At 31.7% G+C, this 19,290-nt stretch overlaps 10 protein-coding genes across 10 annotated transcripts; 6 read left to right on the top strand and 4 right to left on the bottom strand.

The window, feature by feature from the left end:
* Window positions 1-16: 16 nt before the first annotated feature.
* GO595_007226 (uncharacterized protein) lies at window positions 17-1,183 on the bottom strand (the record flags this gene model as incomplete). Its single annotated transcript, XM_067920667.1, has 1 exon — window positions 17-1,183. The coding sequence occupies one exon, from the start codon at window positions 1,181-1,183 to the stop codon at window positions 17-19; it is 1,167 nt and encodes a 388-aa protein (XP_067772745.1).
* A 2,282-nt stretch (window positions 1,184-3,465) lies between these two features.
* Window positions 3,466-5,091, bottom strand: GO595_007225 (coiled-coil domain-containing protein; the record flags this gene model as incomplete). Its single annotated transcript, XM_067920666.1, has 1 exon — window positions 3,466-5,091. One exon carries the CDS (start codon window positions 5,089-5,091, stop codon window positions 3,466-3,468), a length of 1,626 nt encoding a protein of 541 aa, XP_067772744.1.
* Window positions 5,092-5,184: 93 nt separating this feature from the next.
* GO595_007224 (Bromodomain containing protein) lies at window positions 5,185-5,634 on the top strand (the record flags this gene model as incomplete). Its single annotated transcript, XM_067920665.1, has 1 exon — window positions 5,185-5,634. One exon carries the CDS (start codon window positions 5,185-5,187, stop codon window positions 5,632-5,634), a length of 450 nt encoding a protein of 149 aa, XP_067772743.1.
* Window positions 5,635-5,988: 354 nt separating this feature from the next.
* On the bottom strand, window positions 5,989-6,384 carry GO595_007223 (uncharacterized protein; the record flags this gene model as incomplete). The annotated part of the gene is made up of 1 exon (XM_067920664.1): window positions 5,989-6,384. One exon carries the CDS (start codon window positions 6,382-6,384, stop codon window positions 5,989-5,991), a length of 396 nt encoding a protein of 131 aa, XP_067772742.1.
* A 1,104-nt stretch (window positions 6,385-7,488) lies between these two features.
* Window positions 7,489-8,973, top strand: GO595_007222 (uncharacterized protein; the record flags this gene model as incomplete). Its single annotated transcript, XM_067920663.1, has 1 exon — window positions 7,489-8,973. One exon carries the CDS (start codon window positions 7,489-7,491, stop codon window positions 8,971-8,973), a length of 1,485 nt encoding a protein of 494 aa, XP_067772741.1.
* A 1,246-nt stretch (window positions 8,974-10,219) lies between these two features.
* On the top strand, window positions 10,220-11,101 carry GO595_007221 (uncharacterized protein; the record flags this gene model as incomplete). Its single annotated transcript, XM_067920662.1, has 2 exons — window positions 10,220-10,415; window positions 10,500-11,101. The coding sequence occupies 2 exons, from the start codon at window positions 10,220-10,222 to the stop codon at window positions 11,099-11,101; spliced, it is 798 nt and encodes a 265-aa protein (XP_067772740.1).
* Window positions 11,102-11,514: 413 nt separating this feature from the next.
* On the bottom strand, window positions 11,515-12,693 carry GO595_007220 (Actin family protein; the record flags this gene model as incomplete). The annotated part of the gene is made up of 1 exon (XM_067920660.1): window positions 11,515-12,693. The coding sequence occupies one exon, from the start codon at window positions 12,691-12,693 to the stop codon at window positions 11,515-11,517; it is 1,179 nt and encodes a 392-aa protein (XP_067772739.1).
* A 515-nt stretch (window positions 12,694-13,208) lies between these two features.
* Window positions 13,209-13,601, top strand: GO595_007219 (dihydrolipoamide acyltransferase; the record flags this gene model as incomplete). The annotated part of the gene is made up of 1 exon (XM_067920659.1): window positions 13,209-13,601. The coding sequence occupies one exon, from the start codon at window positions 13,209-13,211 to the stop codon at window positions 13,599-13,601; it is 393 nt and encodes a 130-aa protein (XP_067772738.1).
* A 395-nt stretch (window positions 13,602-13,996) lies between these two features.
* Window positions 13,997-15,736, top strand: GO595_007218 (F-box only protein 11; the record flags this gene model as incomplete). The annotated part of the gene is made up of 1 exon (XM_067920658.1): window positions 13,997-15,736. The coding sequence occupies one exon, from the start codon at window positions 13,997-13,999 to the stop codon at window positions 15,734-15,736; it is 1,740 nt and encodes a 579-aa protein (XP_067772737.1).
* Window positions 15,737-16,409: 673 nt separating this feature from the next.
* On the top strand, window positions 16,410-18,779 carry GO595_007217 (uncharacterized protein; the record flags this gene model as incomplete). Its single annotated transcript, XM_067920657.1, has 1 exon — window positions 16,410-18,779. The coding sequence occupies one exon, from the start codon at window positions 16,410-16,412 to the stop codon at window positions 18,777-18,779; it is 2,370 nt and encodes a 789-aa protein (XP_067772736.1).
* Between the last annotated feature and the right edge of the window lie 511 nt (window positions 18,780-19,290).

The following is a 19,290-nucleotide window of genomic DNA, read 5'->3' as shown; positions in this document are numbered from 1 at the left end:
CATATTTTCATTATCTTTACTTATCTTTTTGAACATCATCACCACTAAAGCTAATAATTGCAGACAAACAATAGCTTTCTGCCTCTTCCCATAATATGTGGTATTTTCCTCTTCTTTGTTTTGCAGCTAATACTTCATTCTTATAATCTGTTGATTGGAAATATCTTTCTAATTTTGCTGATAATGGTAATACTTGTTCATACTGACCCCATTTAGCAACCTCTTCATCACATCTAAGAAAACCAAAGTAAATAGCCCAACTTACTGCTGCAAGACCTCTTTCATTTATGTCCTTATTAAGGTCCTCGGACATCTTTTCAAACATTCCTTGATCGTCAGGATCTAAAAACAAGAAATTTTCATAGAGAAATGCATTATGGAAATGTTCTGGTACGTTTAAAATTCCATCACGCTTAGCACTTTTCGATAAAGTTACCAAAAGGTTGTATGCTTCACGTGCAAGTCCTGTTCCTGGGTAATTCTGGCCTGGCAGGCGTGGCCTCTTGGCGGAGAACTTGGCAAATGGGTTTTGAAGTGCAAACCATCGGATATTTAACATATTAAGATCTTCTGGTAATTTTGAATGTACAATTTTTTGACCTGGAGTCTCGTTTTGGCCTGCAGACTTAAGGCGAAGTGGTCCTTTTTGTGCTATAAGAAAACCTATGAATTTTTCTTTCTCTGGAAGGGATTTTAACCTCATATAAGCATAATGAACAAAACAATCTGAGAGATCAAGCTCAATGTACCAATCTTTAAAGGGGCCTTGACTAAGTAATTCGCCAAGTTTTGAGTTTTGAATAAAACCGGTAATATCTTGAGCTGTATAAAGATCAAGAAACTTAGTACCTCCTCTTTGGCTTCCGAAAGCAGAGTCTATTTCCATGTCTGAATCGAAAATAATATCATCTGGTTTAAAATCTGGAACAACATAATCAACAAGAGAGGTTAGACGTTCTCTTAATCTTATTTTCTTATCAATAAAATCTGATATACGAGCGGTAAAATTCATTTGATTATTATCGTTTTCTTGGTTTGGTGAAAATTTATTCCATGCAGAAGAAAAAATTTTAATAAAACGATCTCGCATAGAGCACCCAAAAGAAGATAGAGAATCAGCAAAACTTACAGCGTCAATTGTTTTTTGTTCTGCTTGAGGATCCTCCGATTGAGGATCTTCCATTGATTTTGAAAAGCGTCAAATTTTTGATCGTCACTGTTTACACTTTTGAAGTCAATCATTCGATCAAAAAAGATCGTAATTTTCGCTATTCCCACAAAAATTATATGTTTTAAATATGTTCATTTACTGAGAAAATGATTTTTGATGATTTTTGAAAAATATTTATATTTTAAATTGATGTTTATAGATCGAAATTTTGTTTCTTTCGTTTTTTGTTCAAAAAACGATCACTATTTGTCTAAGTTAGGCAGAATTTGTTAACAGCCAACTTTGGAATTGAATCAATATCTGGCCAAACACCAAAATAATATCGTTTTTTTGATCGAAATACAATTTTTTTACTGGTTCATTGAACTTTCAATTTGGCAAATCGTTACTTTAATTCAAATTTCTTAGCGAACGAAAAATGATCATTTTTATTGAAATTCCAATTACAGATCTCGCTGATGATTATTTTTCTATTTATTATCCAAATTTATAAAATGAATAACCATTAGTGAAGGATATAGGTGATACATTTTCCTAAAATTTATATTAAATAAATTTTAATGTGAAGCTAATTTTGGTCAATTTATAATGAATCTTTAAAACTTTTTTATTTAAATACAACATTAATACTGATTTAAATTTTCATTTTCAGAAATTAACGAAAGAATCCTCGACGCATATTGAGCACTTTCATCTTCATTTGTATTCGAAATTATTTCCAATTGTTGAATTACATCATTTTGTTTCAACAGCTCAATCATTTCATTTCTAAATGATATATCCTTCGACAACACATCCAACACACAAAAACATGAATCATATATCAAAATATTTTCATTTCCCGAATCAATCAATGAAAGAATTGTTTTAAACAAGTCGATATTTAATATTTGTTCCACTTGTAATGTTGTAAATCTTGTGAAACAAATTCTTAGCAAATGCAAAATTCGCTCTTTTAATTTAAAGTTCATATTTTCAATTATTTCATTAAAAGGGAAATCCACGATCAGTTCAAACAATTCATTAACATAAGCACTTGTATTTACTATGAAGTTTATAATTAAATCACAAAAATTAGTTATATATTGCAAATTATTCAAATCAAAATAGATTTTAATCTTTTGTAGCGATTTGTATTCAATGAAATAAAATATGATTTGATCGCCAAATGTACAAAATTTGGAGAAGTAATTTATGATGTTAATTTCAGTATCAAAACATTGGCTTTCGCCAACAAGATTTGTTAAGTAAAGAATTATTTCGCCATCATTAAGCATTGATAATACATCTTCAGTTTCGACAGAAGCATATGATAATGATGAAAATCCGCAATTCACAATGTCAACGTTCGGATTTTTTAACATAAGCGAAATGAAACTTAAACTATTTCGTGAAAATTGTGGATGACATTGACCTTTTTGAAGAGATTTTAATATGAGAGTAGATGTGAAAAGTTGCATATCCTCAGTGCCATCGGAAAGAAAAAATAAAATTTGAGAAAATAAATCAGGATCTTTAAATAATAAGTCGCGAAATTGGATATCACGTGAACAAAAAATTGAACAGATTTGAAGAGCAAAGCATAATTGCTCAGCATCTTGACTGCTAGTCATTATGCTTTTTAGGCCTTCATGAATTTGAAGTTCAAGAAATTTTTCATCAAATTCAGAATCATTAGATATTAAAATAAATATAAAATTAAGAGAGTTTGTACACGTCACTTCGCTGGTTAATGTTTTTACAAGACGTTTTATGTGATTAGGTGTTAAAACGTCATTTTGAAGGATTGGATTAACATTTATTTCAGATAATGAAATTAACTCAAATAAAGCATTGTTGATTAATTCTTCATTACTACTTAAAAGGAAAGAAAGATTTTTTTTAAGTTTCAAATCAAGAGATAAATCGTCATATGATTTTGGACTTGTTTCCAGTTGAGTTAGTACTCTATTTTTAAACCCCATATAAAGGGGGTTTGTAAAATGTTTTGATCTATGTTGAAATGAATTGTTTTCTTTAGGGCTTTTTTGGAGCGCATAAGAAATCATTTCCCATTAAAACCCCCGAGTATTTGGTCAGTTCATTTATAAACGGCCAGCACTTGAAATTAAGTCACTTTTTTATTTATTTTGATGATGAACAATTACAATGATTGAATTCTTTATAAAGAATTTTGAAGAAAAGTTTTGATTACCAAATGTAATTCATTGTTATATTACGAAATTATTGTATTATATAAAGAAATATCTTCCAAACAATTTTAATAATTTTATAACCAAAAGATTTCAAACTGTTCAGCCGAAACTGATTTGTGACGGCATATTTACGCTTGGTCTGAGCAAAGCCATTTTCTGTATCACCTCTTGTGCATAAGCAGAATTCATTAGTCCGGCCTCTCTTAACGCGTTCTCTACCCTTATTCTTGGGTCCGCCTCGATAACGCTGCTTGCAAATGAAGTTCCAACAAACATTGGCCTTGCTTCTTTTTCATGCAATGCCTTTCTTCTTATTTCATTAATCTTTGTTAGCCGCGTTGGATCAGCTTCAAGTTCGTCAAGCCCAAACTCATCGCGTACGCTCTTTGCTAGCTCATCTAATCTCTTCTTCCTATCGATTTCACGTTCGATCTTCATTTGCTCTTCTTCTTTCTTCTTCCTAATCTTTTCGTTATTGATTTCTCCGCGTTCGGAGACACGTTTCTTGATTTCCTTTAGTCGAATGCGTTGATCAGCTTTGGCTTCATTCTCCGCAGCACGCCTTCTCTGCTGAATGAGAAGCTCTTGTGCTTGTCTCTTTTGTTTCTCACTTAAAACATGTTCTTTAAGTTCATTAATTTCTTTAGTACGCTTAATTTTGGCTTTGAGTTCTTTTTGTTTTCTCAAATTTTCCTCTTGTGCCTTTTGTTCTGCTTTGATACGGTCTCGTTCTTGCTTTTCGTGACGACTTATAGCTAATTGGGCATTTAGTTTTTCTTTTTCTTCAGCAAGAGCTAACCGCCGTTCCTCGGCAAGTTGATCGTTGAGCACTTTTTCACTTTTGAGTTTATCGTCTTTAACGGCTTCCTCGCGAAGCTCTGAAACTCGTTTCCGAAGTTCAGTGCGAAGTGCTTCACGTTTCTTAGAGAGAAACTGATGCTTTATTGTCCATGTTTTATGTTTAATAATTTCTTCTTCAGTTTTGTCTGGAAATTCGAGATTTGCATTATTTCCACAAAGAAGAAAACGTTGATGTTCAAGACCATCCCAACCACCATACTTTTTATCAGGGTCATAGCCATTACAAATTTGCCACTCATCAAAAGACTGTTTAAGTTCTTTTTCAAGATTTATATATTCGGAAATTTGGTTAGATATTGTTTCCTGCCACTCAGGAGTTAGATCACTGAGATCAAAGCTGATTGTTTTAGGTTGGGAATGGATTTTAGTTGAATTGACAATTTCAACAATTTCATCATATGATTCAGGAAGAGATAGAGAATCAAGGTGAGCATTAAATTGAGATGTCAACGTATCAAACATTTCTTTTGTTTGTTTAGTTCGCTTTTGTTTGGACAAGAGAGTTAACCTTTCTTTAAATGCACTACATGTATCATAGTCATCATCACGCTTTGATTTTAAATCTGCGTCAAGCTTTAGAAGAGTTGGAAGTTCTTGTAAAACTCCAGCAAGATCAATAATCGATGAAGTCACAGTATCTTGAGTATTTTCAACAGCTTTAATTAGCTTTTTGAGTTCGCCCATATATGATTTTGATTGTTTTGCAATTTGTTGACGTTGTTTTGATTGTTTTGAAATTTGTTTTAATTTGTTTGCAGTCAAAGCGGCATCCGAGGGCTTCCGTTGCATTTCTTGGACGCATTTAAGCATTGCATCAATATCGCCTTTAGGAATTTTTTTAAGTTCTGGAAGCCCTCTTGTCATTTAGTTGGCTCAAACAATGGCAGGGGCACCCCGTTTACATAACACAATTGTAACGGTTTTGTATTAAAAAGTTCAAATCCGTTCGAACTTTAAATGCTTTCAGACTACGACAAAGATTGGTGCACTAGAATCCATCAGGAACTTCTCAAAAAACCAATATCAAATCCTTTTAAGATGCCCGTTGACCCTGTTCGTGACGGTGCCGAAAATTATTTCGAAATTGTTAAGAATCCAATGGATCTTAATACCATAAAAAACAAAATTCATGATAACAAATATAAAACAGTAGAAGAATTTGTTGCAGATATCCATCTAATTTGCGACAATGCGATTAAATTTAATGGTGAAAATTCAATGTTTGCATATATTGCAAACGATTTAAGAACATGGATTGATGAGCAATTTAAAAAGAAGCCAAACTCACATGAAGAAGAGTGGCATAACAAATTAATTGAAAGCGTTGAAAGACTTTATGAACATGTGAAAACATCTCCAACTGGAATGAGCGATCCGACAGTTGCAGCGATTATAAACTCTGTGTAAACAATTTTCCCATGAGTAAAAGATATTATTGTTTATATAAAAAAGAATAATTAAATTATCTTAAAGACTGTTTTTGTTTCTTTATATTTTAATCTTATAAAGTCCTTATGTTGTGCGTAACCAATCACTTGTGTTTAAAGCAATTTTGATTGATATCAAAAAAATATAATCATTTTACTCTATTTTTATTTCAAACTATAAGAAAACGATATTCGACATTATTTTACATTGTTATAAAACTTTGGACTTCTCAGTAGTACTGGATTTGCATTAGCAATTTTCTGAATGTCTTCTTAAAACTTAGTTGAAAAGTCGTGATCAATTTTAAAGGGCATTGCAAACATCAAAACGGTCTTAGAGATTATTCTTAATATTTTCAATAATTTGAAGTTCTGTTTTATATGCATAATCTAGTTTTGCCAAAGTCTTTTTTTCAAGCTCAGAAGCATCTTCCATATGTTTTGTATATGCATCTTTGATTTTTTCATAATAACTTTCAAGTTTTTTGTCAATAACATCTTCTGTTTTTTGTTTAAGTTCAGGTGGAATCAGCAATTCCGTTATTTTAGCTAAGTTGTTTTTTTGTTCTTCGAATGATGCTGAAAGTTTACTTAATTCAGAGATAGATGATTTCAATTTTTCGATTTTTTGGTCAACATCCTCAATCTTATCAATAGTTTCCTCGAGCTCACTTAGAGTTGTTTCATCGCAGAAAGCCAGCAAAAGATTGGATGAGTCCAAATCGCTCATAATTGATTTAAACGGCTTCCTCTAGAAGGGGTACCCTGTTATGCATCGGATATGGAAAATCTTTCAAATTTTTTGCATGGTATAGTCTCTGGAATTGGGTTATTTCCAAATTTAACTTTCTTTTGTTTTTTCTGAATCGATTCACGTTTATGCTTGAAATGAATATTTTAATATGTTAAACAAAATAAAATGATAAAAAATAACAACAGATATTTATTAATAAAATATTTTTATATAATTCAATTTTTAATGAAAAATGCATTTATTTTTTTTTTTAAAAGTTCTTTTAATTTTCAAAAATGTATGAGCCCAAGTGAATACATTTAAACCCAGATATGAATTACATTTAGCAGATATGTGTTGATTTCTGTTTTCAACCACATGGTTCATTTGAAAAAATTATTTTCTGAGGGATTTACCGTTTATTAAGGGAACTTAACTTGGAAGTTAGAGAGTTTATTAAAATCCCCAAAGAATTTTAAACTTACCTGATAAATGAATCAAAAACAAAACAATTATTTTAATTGTGTATCATGTCTTTTCTTTTCTTTTGTAAAAAATGATTTTGTAAAAAGATATTTTTATTTTCGTCTTTCCAAAAATACGTTTAGATTTTTGATTTAAATAGTTTACATCTAAACACAACACACCATTAAAATGATCCCTGCTAGGGGTCTATTTCCCACAAACTCACATAGATTGAGACCTGGAACTTCAAACAATCAAAACAGATTTCCAATGCAGAAAAAAAATATTTTAACGGTTGGCAATAATAATATTCCAAAACACCAAGAGCAAAATTTATCACTGGCCAATAGAGCCCCCAATACATATAAATTGCAGCTTGGCCATTTACCTAATAATCCTAATGACTTTCTTGTATCAATTATTTCCCATTTTCGTGAATGTCAGCAAATCACTTCGGTTTATTATATTCCATTTTATACCGATTGTATTTTCATTGAATGTGATGATGAATCAATAATTAAATCTTGTATTTCATTTTCAGAAGTTCAATATACAATTATACCTGTGGATCCAAACAGAGACTTTCCTAATATGTATAATGGTACTATTTCACTTAAGCCAGGGTGTTTAGTCAGAATGATCGATGCCGAAAATAACGGCAAACCAGCTCAAATTGTCCATTGTTTTCCCGCCGACAACAAAGCCTTAGTCAAATTTCAACCTAACATAGATTATGACAGACTTAATAATTTACATCTCAAATCTCAATCACAATTATATCTCAAATTACCGCCGAATTATCGTGCGCCGTTGACTTTTTTTGATGAATCCAAACTCAATGAAATTGGGGCACAAATTACGAATGAACTAATCGAACTCGAAAAAGGTGTTTATTTGCCTGTTAAGGAATGGGACGGCAAACGCTTTTACGGGAAATTCCAAATTAAGTTTTTGCCGTACTCAGAACTTTTAAATACAAATCTTAAATTTACCCAAAAAGAAATAAATATATTCCAGAACAACGTCTTCGGGTTTGAACAAAAAATAGAACAATTTAATGATTACTCGAAGTACTGCATTGAATTGAAAAACATTTCCTATAACACAAAACATGTTTTTGAAAATGGAGAAAATAATGATTTAAGACAACATTTGGAAGAAAAGGAAATTAACAATGAAATGCAAATGAATTCCAACACAGAAAATAATAATTATACGAGAAATAGCATAGGAAATAATATCAATAACAAAGAAATTAATAATAATTCAAAAACGATTCAAAATGAAGCAAATAATAACACAACGGATCATATCGAAGCTAAAGCAAATTCCAATAATAATAACAACAACGGTACAACTCATCGCACAGAAACTAAAGCAAATTCCAACAGCACAGCGCATCATACTGAAAAGAAGTTGAATTCCAATGAGGGAAATAACAGGAAAAATCGCACTGAAAAGACAAACAACTCTAATAACAATAATAATAACAATAACAGCGCATCGCATCGTGCCGAAAAGAAGGCGAATGAAGGCGATAACAACGCAAAGAAGCATACAAAGCACAAACAAAGCGGCAAGTCCGTCATCCAAGTCTTTTCGAACGACTTCATATATGAGCCGCGTGTTGGCGATCTTGTCCATACGCAAGGCGGAAGTTACGGTGTTGTTACGCAAAAATACATATTAACCACAGCCGGCTTACGGATTCCTATTGAGAATGTCCAATCACTTGTGCTCGACGATACTAATGCTGTTGACTCAAATGGCAGAAGAGTTAACATCGGCGAAATTGTTTTAGTGCTAAATTCAGATGAGCAATATAATGGCCAAAAGGGAACAGTTCTACATATATTTTTGAAAACGTTTTTTGTTAAAGTTGGGAATGATATCATTGCGCTGAACTCGAATCAAGTTGAAAAAGAATCTAAACTTCCATCTGATATCATTGGAGAATTGGTGGTTAAAATATCAATGGAGAAAATTAACGAGACAAAATATAGAATCGAAAAGATGAACATCGATGGAACAATTGAAGTAAGAGGACCAAAAGGGACTTCACTTATCAGATGCGAAGATATAGGAAAGAAATGGAACTTCGCATGTAATGTCGGAGTGTAAAAAATAAGTTTAATGGCGAAAAATAGTTTTGTTAAATATTTTATGAATAAAACATTTTATAAAGGATTTGCTTATCATTGATTGACAAATTCGAATTAGATAAATTATTGCTTTCATTAGTATTATTTTTAAGTTAATTTATTACCTTAATTAACTTTAATAAGTTAACTAATAAATTAATGATGTATTAACATATAAATTTAACTTGATATTAATATTATAACATAATCAAATGTATTACATTATTCTGATTTCTTATTAAATATTTTTTTTTTTTACATTTTTGAAGTAGTAACATTACGAAAATTAATTATTTCTCATACAAAACAATTAAAATAAATTATTTTGAGAAATTATTAAATTTTTACCCAGAGGATAAACATGCAAAAAGTGGGAAACATATGTAAAAGGTTTCCATTCTTTATACATTTCAAAAACACCCATGGTCTAGAACAAAGTGCATTGAAAATATACTATCATTTACAAAACTTTGGGTAAAATTGAAACAGTTTTTACATTGATTCCAAGAACTAACTCAAAGAATGAATGTTATGTGACCATAATTAATAAATCCAAAGAAAATGAAGTTGGATCATTATCAACTAATTTGTGGTTTTGGCTTTTTGCGTATTATGTCATCTATATGTATAAGAAGGATGTTTCTGCAATGTAATGTTGAAAGGGCAACGGATATGATCCCATTATCCCCATTGGTATAATATAATAAATAATGGTAATATAAATGATGCGAATTGAAAGTTCAGACATTTTTTGAAGTTCAACACATGGTTCTAGAACTCTATAACTTTCACATTCAAAATTTTCAAAAAAGGCATTATTTATGGATGTTGAATTTCTAATTGTACTTGAAGCTCGGCTTCAACTTTCCTTCTGTCCCAGTAAATTTACTTCTTTTGATATTTTTGCTGCGATGTATCCAAAAGAATTATTGATACACAAACAAACGCTGGCAAGCCAGTGTCAATTAACATTAGTATTTAGCTTAATGAACATTTAAAATAGGATGAATTGGTTGCATCACCAACATGAAAAATGAAACTATTTTGAAAGCCCTTTCAAAATTGAGAACAAATTTTATTTACAATTTTTTCAATGAGACTATCAAAAGTGATTATTGGGGTGCCCTACATCAACGACACTTTTGCATTTGAATTAACGGTGGACCGTGATTTTGTCAATCTGACAGGTTTTGAATGAATGCCGATCCTCTTGTTTAATTTTCAGAATGGGTGCTTTTCTTGGGTTTGTTGGATTAGCAATCTCAAGCTGTCCAGGTTGTGGCCCTGGGACATACTGTCCATCAGGCTATCCAGGAAATTGTTTTAAGTGTCCAAAAGGTACAATTAGTGATGGATATGGATCAACGAAATGTATGAAATGTCCTCCAGGCCAATATAACGACAAAGAAGGATCGAGGCTATGTCAAAAGTGTCCACCAGGAACTTATTCCAACATTACAGGTGCCACATCTTCATTAGTGTGAAAAAAATGCCCTCTAGGTACAGTAAGTAGCAACCAATTTGGAGGATCAAGCGTTTGTATTCCATGTTCTGCTGGCAAATATAATGACGAGATCGGAGCATGGAAATGCAAGTTATGCCCAGCAGGAACTTATTCCAACATTACAGGTGCCACATCTTCGCTAACATGCAAGAAGTGCCCTCTAGGCACAGTAGGTAGCAACCAATTTGGAGGATCAAGCGCTTGTATTCCATGTTCTGCTGGCAAATATAATGACGAGATCGGAGCGTGGAAGTGCAAGTTATGCCCAGCAGGAACTTATTCCAACATTACAGGTGCCACATCTTCGCTAACATGCAAGAAGTGCCCTCTAGGCACAGTAGGTAGCAACCAATTTGGAGGATCAAGCGCTTGTATTCCATGTTCTGCTGGCGGATATAATGATGAGGTTGGAGCGTGGAAATGCAAGTCATGCCCAGCAGGAACATATGGCATAGCCAACGGCGCTTCTTCAATCAATTTCTGCTACAAATGTTCGCCAGGAACTGTATCAGATAAACATTCAACAGTTTGCGTTAAGTGCGGCAGCGGATATCATCCAAAAGCAGACCAAACAGGTTGCGAAAAAGACTTGGGCTCTTACTAATTGACCTAAAGGGATTAATAAAAAGTGAAGAATTCGAAATGAAATGTTTTGAATGATTTACAAATCGTTTTAACGGATTCCATATGTAAACAGATCCACTAAACCAAATTTGCAAATTTAGAAACAACAGGAAGATGACGTATAGATTTATCTAACAATAAACAACATGAAATTTCGAAATAATTTTGCTTTCTAGAAGGTAAATGATGAAACGGTTTTGAGTTTGAATGTGAATCCGATGATTTTTCTTTGATTCGTTCCTATCGTTGGTAAAAATTTCACTTTCTTTAAATAAACATTTTGTATTATTGTCACATGTTTTTAAATTAAAGATGAAACGAAAATGAAAATTTCTTTCAAACACAAAGAAAATACAAAATCAAATTTGAGCCAATGATTTGACACCGTTTAGTTTAGGCCGTGCTTTGCCAATACTTTGCTGCTCTGTCAGCTCCAATTTGTTTGAAATCATCTTTGCTGATCCATGAATTTGATTTGTCAGCAGTCAAATTAGCAAGTACAGTTGCACCGAGATATACCAAATAACGGCGATTTGGTGGATCTTCTACCTTTATCTTGTAGCTCTTGAGTTGTTTTCTGTCATTCTTGAGGACATTCTTTAATACTAAATTCTTAAGATCATTCTCAATACGTGTAGAAAGGCCAGGGAACATTGTGGTACCACCAGAGACAACAATGGACTGGAAGAATTGTTTGCGGAGGTTGATATCAGCTTTCATGATAGTTTCGAAAATGAGATCAGAAAGTCCTGGGGTTTCAAGACCAAGTTGGTATGGCTGGAAGAGAACTTCTGGTGCTTCAAAACGCTCACCGGAAACTTTGATGACACGTCCATCTGGTAATGTGTATGGAACAACATATGTTGTTGTTTCCTTAGCAATACGACGATCCATTTCGATATCTGCTGAGATGAAACACATCTTTTCTTTGATTTCACGAACAACATCGAAATCTGACGTCTTATGGAATGTATATCCACGAAGTGTAAGAAGCTTAACCATATGTTCAGTGATGTCACGACCTGCAATATCCATACGACCAACAAGATGTGGAAGAAGATAGTTCTCACAAATTGGCATAATATGTGTAACACCATCACCTGAGTCAACAACAACTCCAGTAACTAAACCTTGGGCGTAAAGAACAAGGATAGCTTGTGGTGAAATTTGGATTGCTGGGAAATCATATTTTTCGAAGAAAATTTCCATCATCTTCTTTCTGTTCTCGAGTGGATTAAGTGGTGCTTCAGTAACAAGGACTGGATGTTCAGAGCAGTTAATCTTAAGTTTGTTCTTCCAGATGTATTCAAGAACTAATTGTTCATCATCCCAGTTCTTAACAACACCATGTTCCACTGGGAGTGAGAGATCAAGGTACTGACGTACATCATTGATTTCATCACATATCATTTGGTCCTTAAGCTTAGCACGAGAAAATGATTCATCTGAACGAAGGATTGGACGACCGACAGTGTTTGGGAGAACAAAGTCGGGGATCTGTGACGTGCTCATACCGACTTTAAGGAAACCTGTTCCAAGATCTAGGACAACAGGAGTTTTGTTTCCTGACATGTGAAAAGTGTTTACTTTTTGAATAAAAGGGTGGGGGTTTATGTGCCATTTCATATCACATTACATCATCATGGGGCATTGCTGGACAGGCAAAACTTTCAATAGTTTTTTGAATTGAAACCACTTTGAATGGAAATTTCAATGCTAAATAGACAGTTTTTCAGGTAAAAACGATATTTTAACCCTTAAATTTTCTATCGGATTTCCTTTTTTTTATCTTATAAATCAAGCTTTTGGCGATAATTATTACTTAAAAAACTAAAGGAAACATCTTTTTTAGAAAAACATCAAATTATCTTCGATAGTAAAAATTTTACTTAATAAGAATTCATTTATGAATTAATTTTTTGTTTAAAAATTTTATATATATCTTTTCCTTTATTCACTTATCACAAGCGAGAGATCAATGCAATGGTATTTTGGGAATTTTCTTTTAATATCAATTTTTTAGTATTTGAAAAATCGCCAAAAGTACTTTTATTGTACAATTGTTTTGGGGCGCCCTATTACTGTAAATGCAAACTTCAGTCGGAAAAGCATTTCTAAAAGTTACACATGATAACCTTGCAACAGTAATGAAAACAGGGAGTGTAAATGTCTTATCGACATCTGTTCTTCTAGGACTAATGGAACAAGCAGCATGTAAAGCTCTTGAGGAAGTATTTGATGAACGAACTACAATTAGTTATAAAACAGATTTATCACATAAAAGGCCTTCCGCTTTAGGCGCAAAAGTCACTGCTGTTGCAAGAGTCAAAAAAACAAGTAAAGATCTTGTTGAATTTGAAATTGAAGCCTTTGATGAAACAGGACTTATTGGAACAGCAACGCACATAAGGAAGTTTATATCACAAGACGAGTTTGAAGAAAATTGTTATAAAACTGCAATCAATGCAAAGAAGATTTAAAATATATTTTCACATATCATATATTTATAAATATCGCATACAGCCTAAATTGTGTTTAAAGTTACTACGCTTTGTTTTTCTTAAAAAACCAAATCATCCCCATGTTCATGAACCACAAATTTTCGTTTTTTTTGTTTTTTAAAAGGTTTACACTTTTTTCAATGAGTCGTTGATCACTTTTCAATACTTTATTCCAACGCATCAAATGAAGAAAAATCGATTTTTTTAAATTTATATTAATTATTAATTAAAATAAATTGAACTATGTCTTAGTTTTCATACTACCTAAGCAAATATAAAATTTGTTTCACATAATGAAGTCTTTTTTGTAAGTTGGTCATATCCAAAATTTTGTGATTTATGACACTTTTTTGTTCGGCAACAAAATCCCTTGAATGAAAACACAACAAAACTTAACACAGACAAGCATTGAATTATCAAGTGTTTTCCCTGGGATTGATGAGATCGAGTTAGTTGAACCATTATATGATTTTTCTGGGAAGCAAATTACTATTCAAAAAGCGCTAAAAATTACTTCTAAAATTCGATCGAAGATCAAATGCTCACGAATTCTTGTTACAAGTGCTGATGTCACATTTAACAACATCGAAATCGAAGGTTCTTTAGTATTACGATTTGCAAATAATGTTGAGTTAGACAATGTTCGTATCACAAATGGTGGTAGTGATTCAGGTGCTGCTTTTGTTATAACATATTCTCGTGATGTCAAAGTCAACAATACTGAAGTTACAGATACCAAAACCATCGGAATTTTTATCGAATTTAACTCCAAAGTTAATTTCCGTAATCTCATTGTTCATGATCTTGAAGAGACACTTGTTAACATTAGTTGTTCTTATGCAGTTTTTGAAGATTGTACATTTTACAATTCACATGAGAATGGAATGCATGTAGTTCTTCGATCTGTTCTCCGTGTTTCCAACTGTACCTTTCATGGCATTACCTATCCCGCCATCTTTGTCATTGATTCTCGAGCTGTCATTGTTCAATCACACATCTACGATGTTGAACAAAATGGAATCAGTATATTACATGCTGACAAAACTATTGTTGCTTATAACCATATTCATTCCATTAAGTCCTCATCCATCTCATTAACCAATCAATCGAATGTCGAAATCTTTAACAACAACATTCACGACATTGCCGGCAATTCCATATATGTTTCGGAAGCATCTGAAGCGACGATCATTTCCAACACCTTTAACAACGTTGACTTTCCATCAGTTGCAATACTTAATAATAGTGAAGGCCGCATTGAACAAAACACGATCACGAACATTAAGCGAAGTGGTGTTTGTATTCGTAATGCTCAAAGTGTCACAATGAAAGATAACATATTATCGGACATCAACGAATGTGGGATATCCATTTCTGACACCAATGATTGTGTTATTATCTCTAATTTGATCTCCAATTGTAAAGTTGCAGGTGCGGAATCATTTAATAATTCGAAATGCGAATTCGAGAAGAACAAATTCTGTAATTGTGGACAAAGTGCATTTTTAGCATATGCAGGCGGAATAATTAATGGTCATAATAATCAAGTTGAACATTTGAAGGAAGCCTTTGTCCAAATGAAATGGAAAGGCGGCGGAAACTTTTTCGATAATAATATCATTGATTGTCCCAAACAATTTTCATGTGAGAACAACTCGTTATATTTCTTTAAGAATAATGTCATCGATTGTGTTAAATGTGATGACGTTACTAATGATAAAGATAAAGTCGAAGAAGGTATGAAATATGAAGAACTGGTGAATGATTATGACACAACAAAATGTTTGAAGTGTAAAGTTAACCCGAGAAATTACTTCTTCCAATCTTGTGGACATAGAGTATACTGCGGAAAATGCGCAAAGGAACTGCTCGAAAGTAAAGGAATGTGCCCGCTATGCAGATTTAACGTGGAGAACATAACAGAGGGTTACCCGGTGAGCGAAGACGAGTCTTGTCTGATATGCTCCGAGAAAAAGGCGGACTCCATTGTGATGCCATGCGGGCACATGGGTTTCTGCCACGAATGCTTGAGCACGTGGTTCACGTCAAATACAACGTGCCCGTACTGTAGATCTGGGAATTCGTATTTTAAGAAAATTTTTGTTGATTTTTAGGAGTAATAAAATAAATAATTAAAGAAAATAGTAAATAAAATATTTTGTGGAAATATTAAATGTTTCGGAAGAAATTAATCAATAAAATTAAATGTTTTTTAGGAGTAATAAAATAAATAATTAATAAATAAAGTAAATAAAATATTTTGTGGAAATGAAATAAGAAATGAATCAATGAAATTAAATGTTTTTTAGGAGTAATAAAATAAATAATTAAAGAAAATAGTAAATAAAATATTTTATGGAAATATTAAATGTTTCGGAAGCAATGAATTCATGGGAAATTAGATATTTTTATTCATGATAATTAAATTAAATTTTAATTTTAACATTAATTTTTTGGGATATGTATAAAAATAAATATTGTATGATTTTCGAAATAATATTATAATGAAAAAACAAATGATAAAAAATGATGAAACAAATAATTAACAACGAAAATTAAGTATATATTCATTGTTTATACTTAAATATTATCAAGGTGTCATAAGAAAATATATTGAGTCAATTTTTGTTGAAAAAGTTATTTTACTTTTATAATGTTGTATTGGCTGAAATACCATTCAATTTCACACATGAAATGACAAAATTTGAATTAAAATTTCGGTTGTTATTTGTTCATACGGTTTTACATGTGAAAAAGTGTACACTTCACCATTCACTTCATTTTAAAATGTCTTTGCCTTTGGTCGCATATGACTACTCTGGATCAACATGCGGTTGTACTTTTTACCATGATACAGTACAATCGCTACTCAAAAAGTATCCAAATTATGATGTTATTTACTGGAGTCATGTTTTAAAAGTCGCATCAAAAGAAGAATTAGCTAAGACTAACAAAGAGAGGAGAGGATCGGGCTGTACAGAGCCAATATTGGTTGCAAAATATTGTGTTGAGAAAGAGTTTACTGGAGATTTAATTTTAATAACAGATGGACAAATTCCTGAAAGTTCAGTTCGAGATCTCGACAATTATATCAAAGAACATGACTTTCATGTTAATCATGTTGATTGTTATCTCATTCAAACATGTTCAGACAAAATGGATGCGACTGTTATAGCTCCATTTCTTCGAGGCAATCTATATGATGTTTACTTATATCCAAAAGGAGAAACGGAGTCTTCACATATTATTTCAGGAGGGAAAACATCACAAGAATTTATTGAACAAATCAGATCGATTAAGACAATTGAAGAATTTGAAAAATCGTTTGAAGAATTATTTTCGTTGACTATTACTTCAGCTTTAGGTAAATCAGATTTATCAATTAAAGATGAAATTACTCGTCTTCAAAAGCGCTTACTTATGGAAATGAAACAAGTTCCCGAAGGCTTCGATATTGATAAAATGGAGAAAAGTTTTTGGGAAGGAAATTTACCAGAGATGATACGACTTACAAAAGAATTAAATGCGACATATCATCAAAAATATGATAACATAACATGGCCACCAAAACTATTTCATTTAATTCGAATGTCCAGTGGCAATTTAAATTCTGTTTTTTCATTATCAGCACTTGGTTCCAAATTTAATGCTGATCGAGTTCGTCGTGCAGATGTTATTGAGAACATTCAAACGAATGAATTAGAAATACTTGAATTAAGTCAAGAGACAATAACATGTCCAATTTTATATGAGGATGAAAGTGATATTGTGTTATTAATTTCTAAACCAGATAAACCAATATTAGAAGGAGAAGATTCGAACATAATTAACACAATAATTAACAACCCATTAAATGCAATTCGATATCCACATATTTGTGAAAAGATAATCAATTGTCTTGATCATCCCATCTCATTAAGAGCTTATAAAGAAGCAGAAGAAACAGGTTATCCAATTGAAAAATCACCCATAACACGTCGTGAATTAATTGGTTGTTTATCATTAGTACAAAATGAAACCCATATTAAATACACTGATAAAACTTTAGCCAATTTATTATTTGCTGGTAAATCAGTTGGTTACTTTGATTTATGGTATGCATTAATCTGGTATTTAATCAAAGATCGAAAGATCGAATATCTTCAAGAAATTATTCCACAACTTACTGAACAATTACGATTTCGATTTAGATATCATAAAGGTACATTTTTCTTAACTAATGTTCCTTATTATTGCATTACTCATATCCCAATTGGTATTGCATGTTGGTGTTCATTATGTTCAAATGTAATTGGTGTTAATGAAAAAGAAGCAATGAATCATATAAAATCAAATGTAACTTCAATTCCAATTCTTCAAAGTATTATATCTGAACTTGGTTATCCGATTCCACAAGAAGCTAAAGACTTCTTAAAAATAGCTCGTACATATTTACATATTAAAGAAGCAATTCGTAAAAATGACTTCGATAAATTAATGCCAATAATTTTACTTGCACATAAATGTATCGAAATTGATACTTCTAAAGTTGATCATAAGAAATATAAATACGTTCCGAAGTATATTCCAATTGATGGAAATGATCCTGATGAACAACAAGTTAAGAAAGCGTTATCATTGTTACCTTCATTTTTCTCGGAGCTTACAATTGATGAAAGAAGAGTTGCTGCGAAACTTGTTGAAATTGGAGATATTAATCAAATTAACATGAATGAATTCAAGAACAAAATTAATGGCATAAATTGGGGATATGGATTAAATGATTTTCGTATCCCTGTTGTGAATATATGTCCAAAAACTTGTCGGCCGTATTATAATTTGCCTCAAAAATCGACAACGTGGTTGGAACAATCAGAAAAAATATTCGGACCAATCGACCAGCAAATTCATATCCATTTTCTATATATACAATACGTGCTGAAGTATAATCAATTCCCAAACAAAGATGAGTTTTTGGTGTTCGTTTTTCACCAATTTATTCCGGAGAAAAAGCCAACGCTTCCGAAATTGATCGGAAAATTTGTAGATAATGTATTGGAAGGTTATGGAAATGTTGTAGAGAAATATCAAATTACTCCCGAATTGATGGTCGAAAGGTGTAATAACTCAATACCAATTGTGCGAAGAGAAAAAATCGAAAAAAAATATTTGAAATAAAAGTTACTTTTTTATTTTTATTCTCGAAACAAATTCTTTTATAAAATGGAAATTTCGGCCGAATGGTTTTGAGAATGGCCTTGGGAAACGAATTGTCGTTAAAAGTTTTGTATGCTTTTGTTTAATGTTCGATTCGATTATCAAAATATAAATACCTTTTATTGAAAAAATTTTTGAGGAAAATGTCAAAAAAATGTTTTGAAGAATATAAATAATAATATTAAAATAAAAAAAATTTTTGAGGAATATGTAAAAAAATGTTTTGAAGAATGTCTATTATAATATTAAAATAAAAAAATTTTGAGGAAAATGTAAAAAAAAATGTCTTAAAGAATATAAATAATAATATTAAAATTAAAAAAATTTTGAGGAAAATGTAAAAAAATGTTTTGAAGAATGTCTATTATAACATTAAAATAAAAAAATTTTGAGGAAAATGTAAAAAAATGTCTTAAAGAATATAAATAATAATATTAAAATAAAAAATATGTATATGCTTTTTCCGACACGT

Source organism: Histomonas meleagridis (genome assembly GCF_020186115.1).
Source record: "Histomonas meleagridis strain 2922-C6/04-10x chromosome Unknown contig_51, whole genome shotgun sequence".
Lineage (NCBI taxonomy): Eukaryota > Parabasalia > Tritrichomonadida > Dientamoebidae > Histomonas > Histomonas meleagridis.
This window is presented reverse-complemented; position numbering and strand designations above follow the sequence as displayed.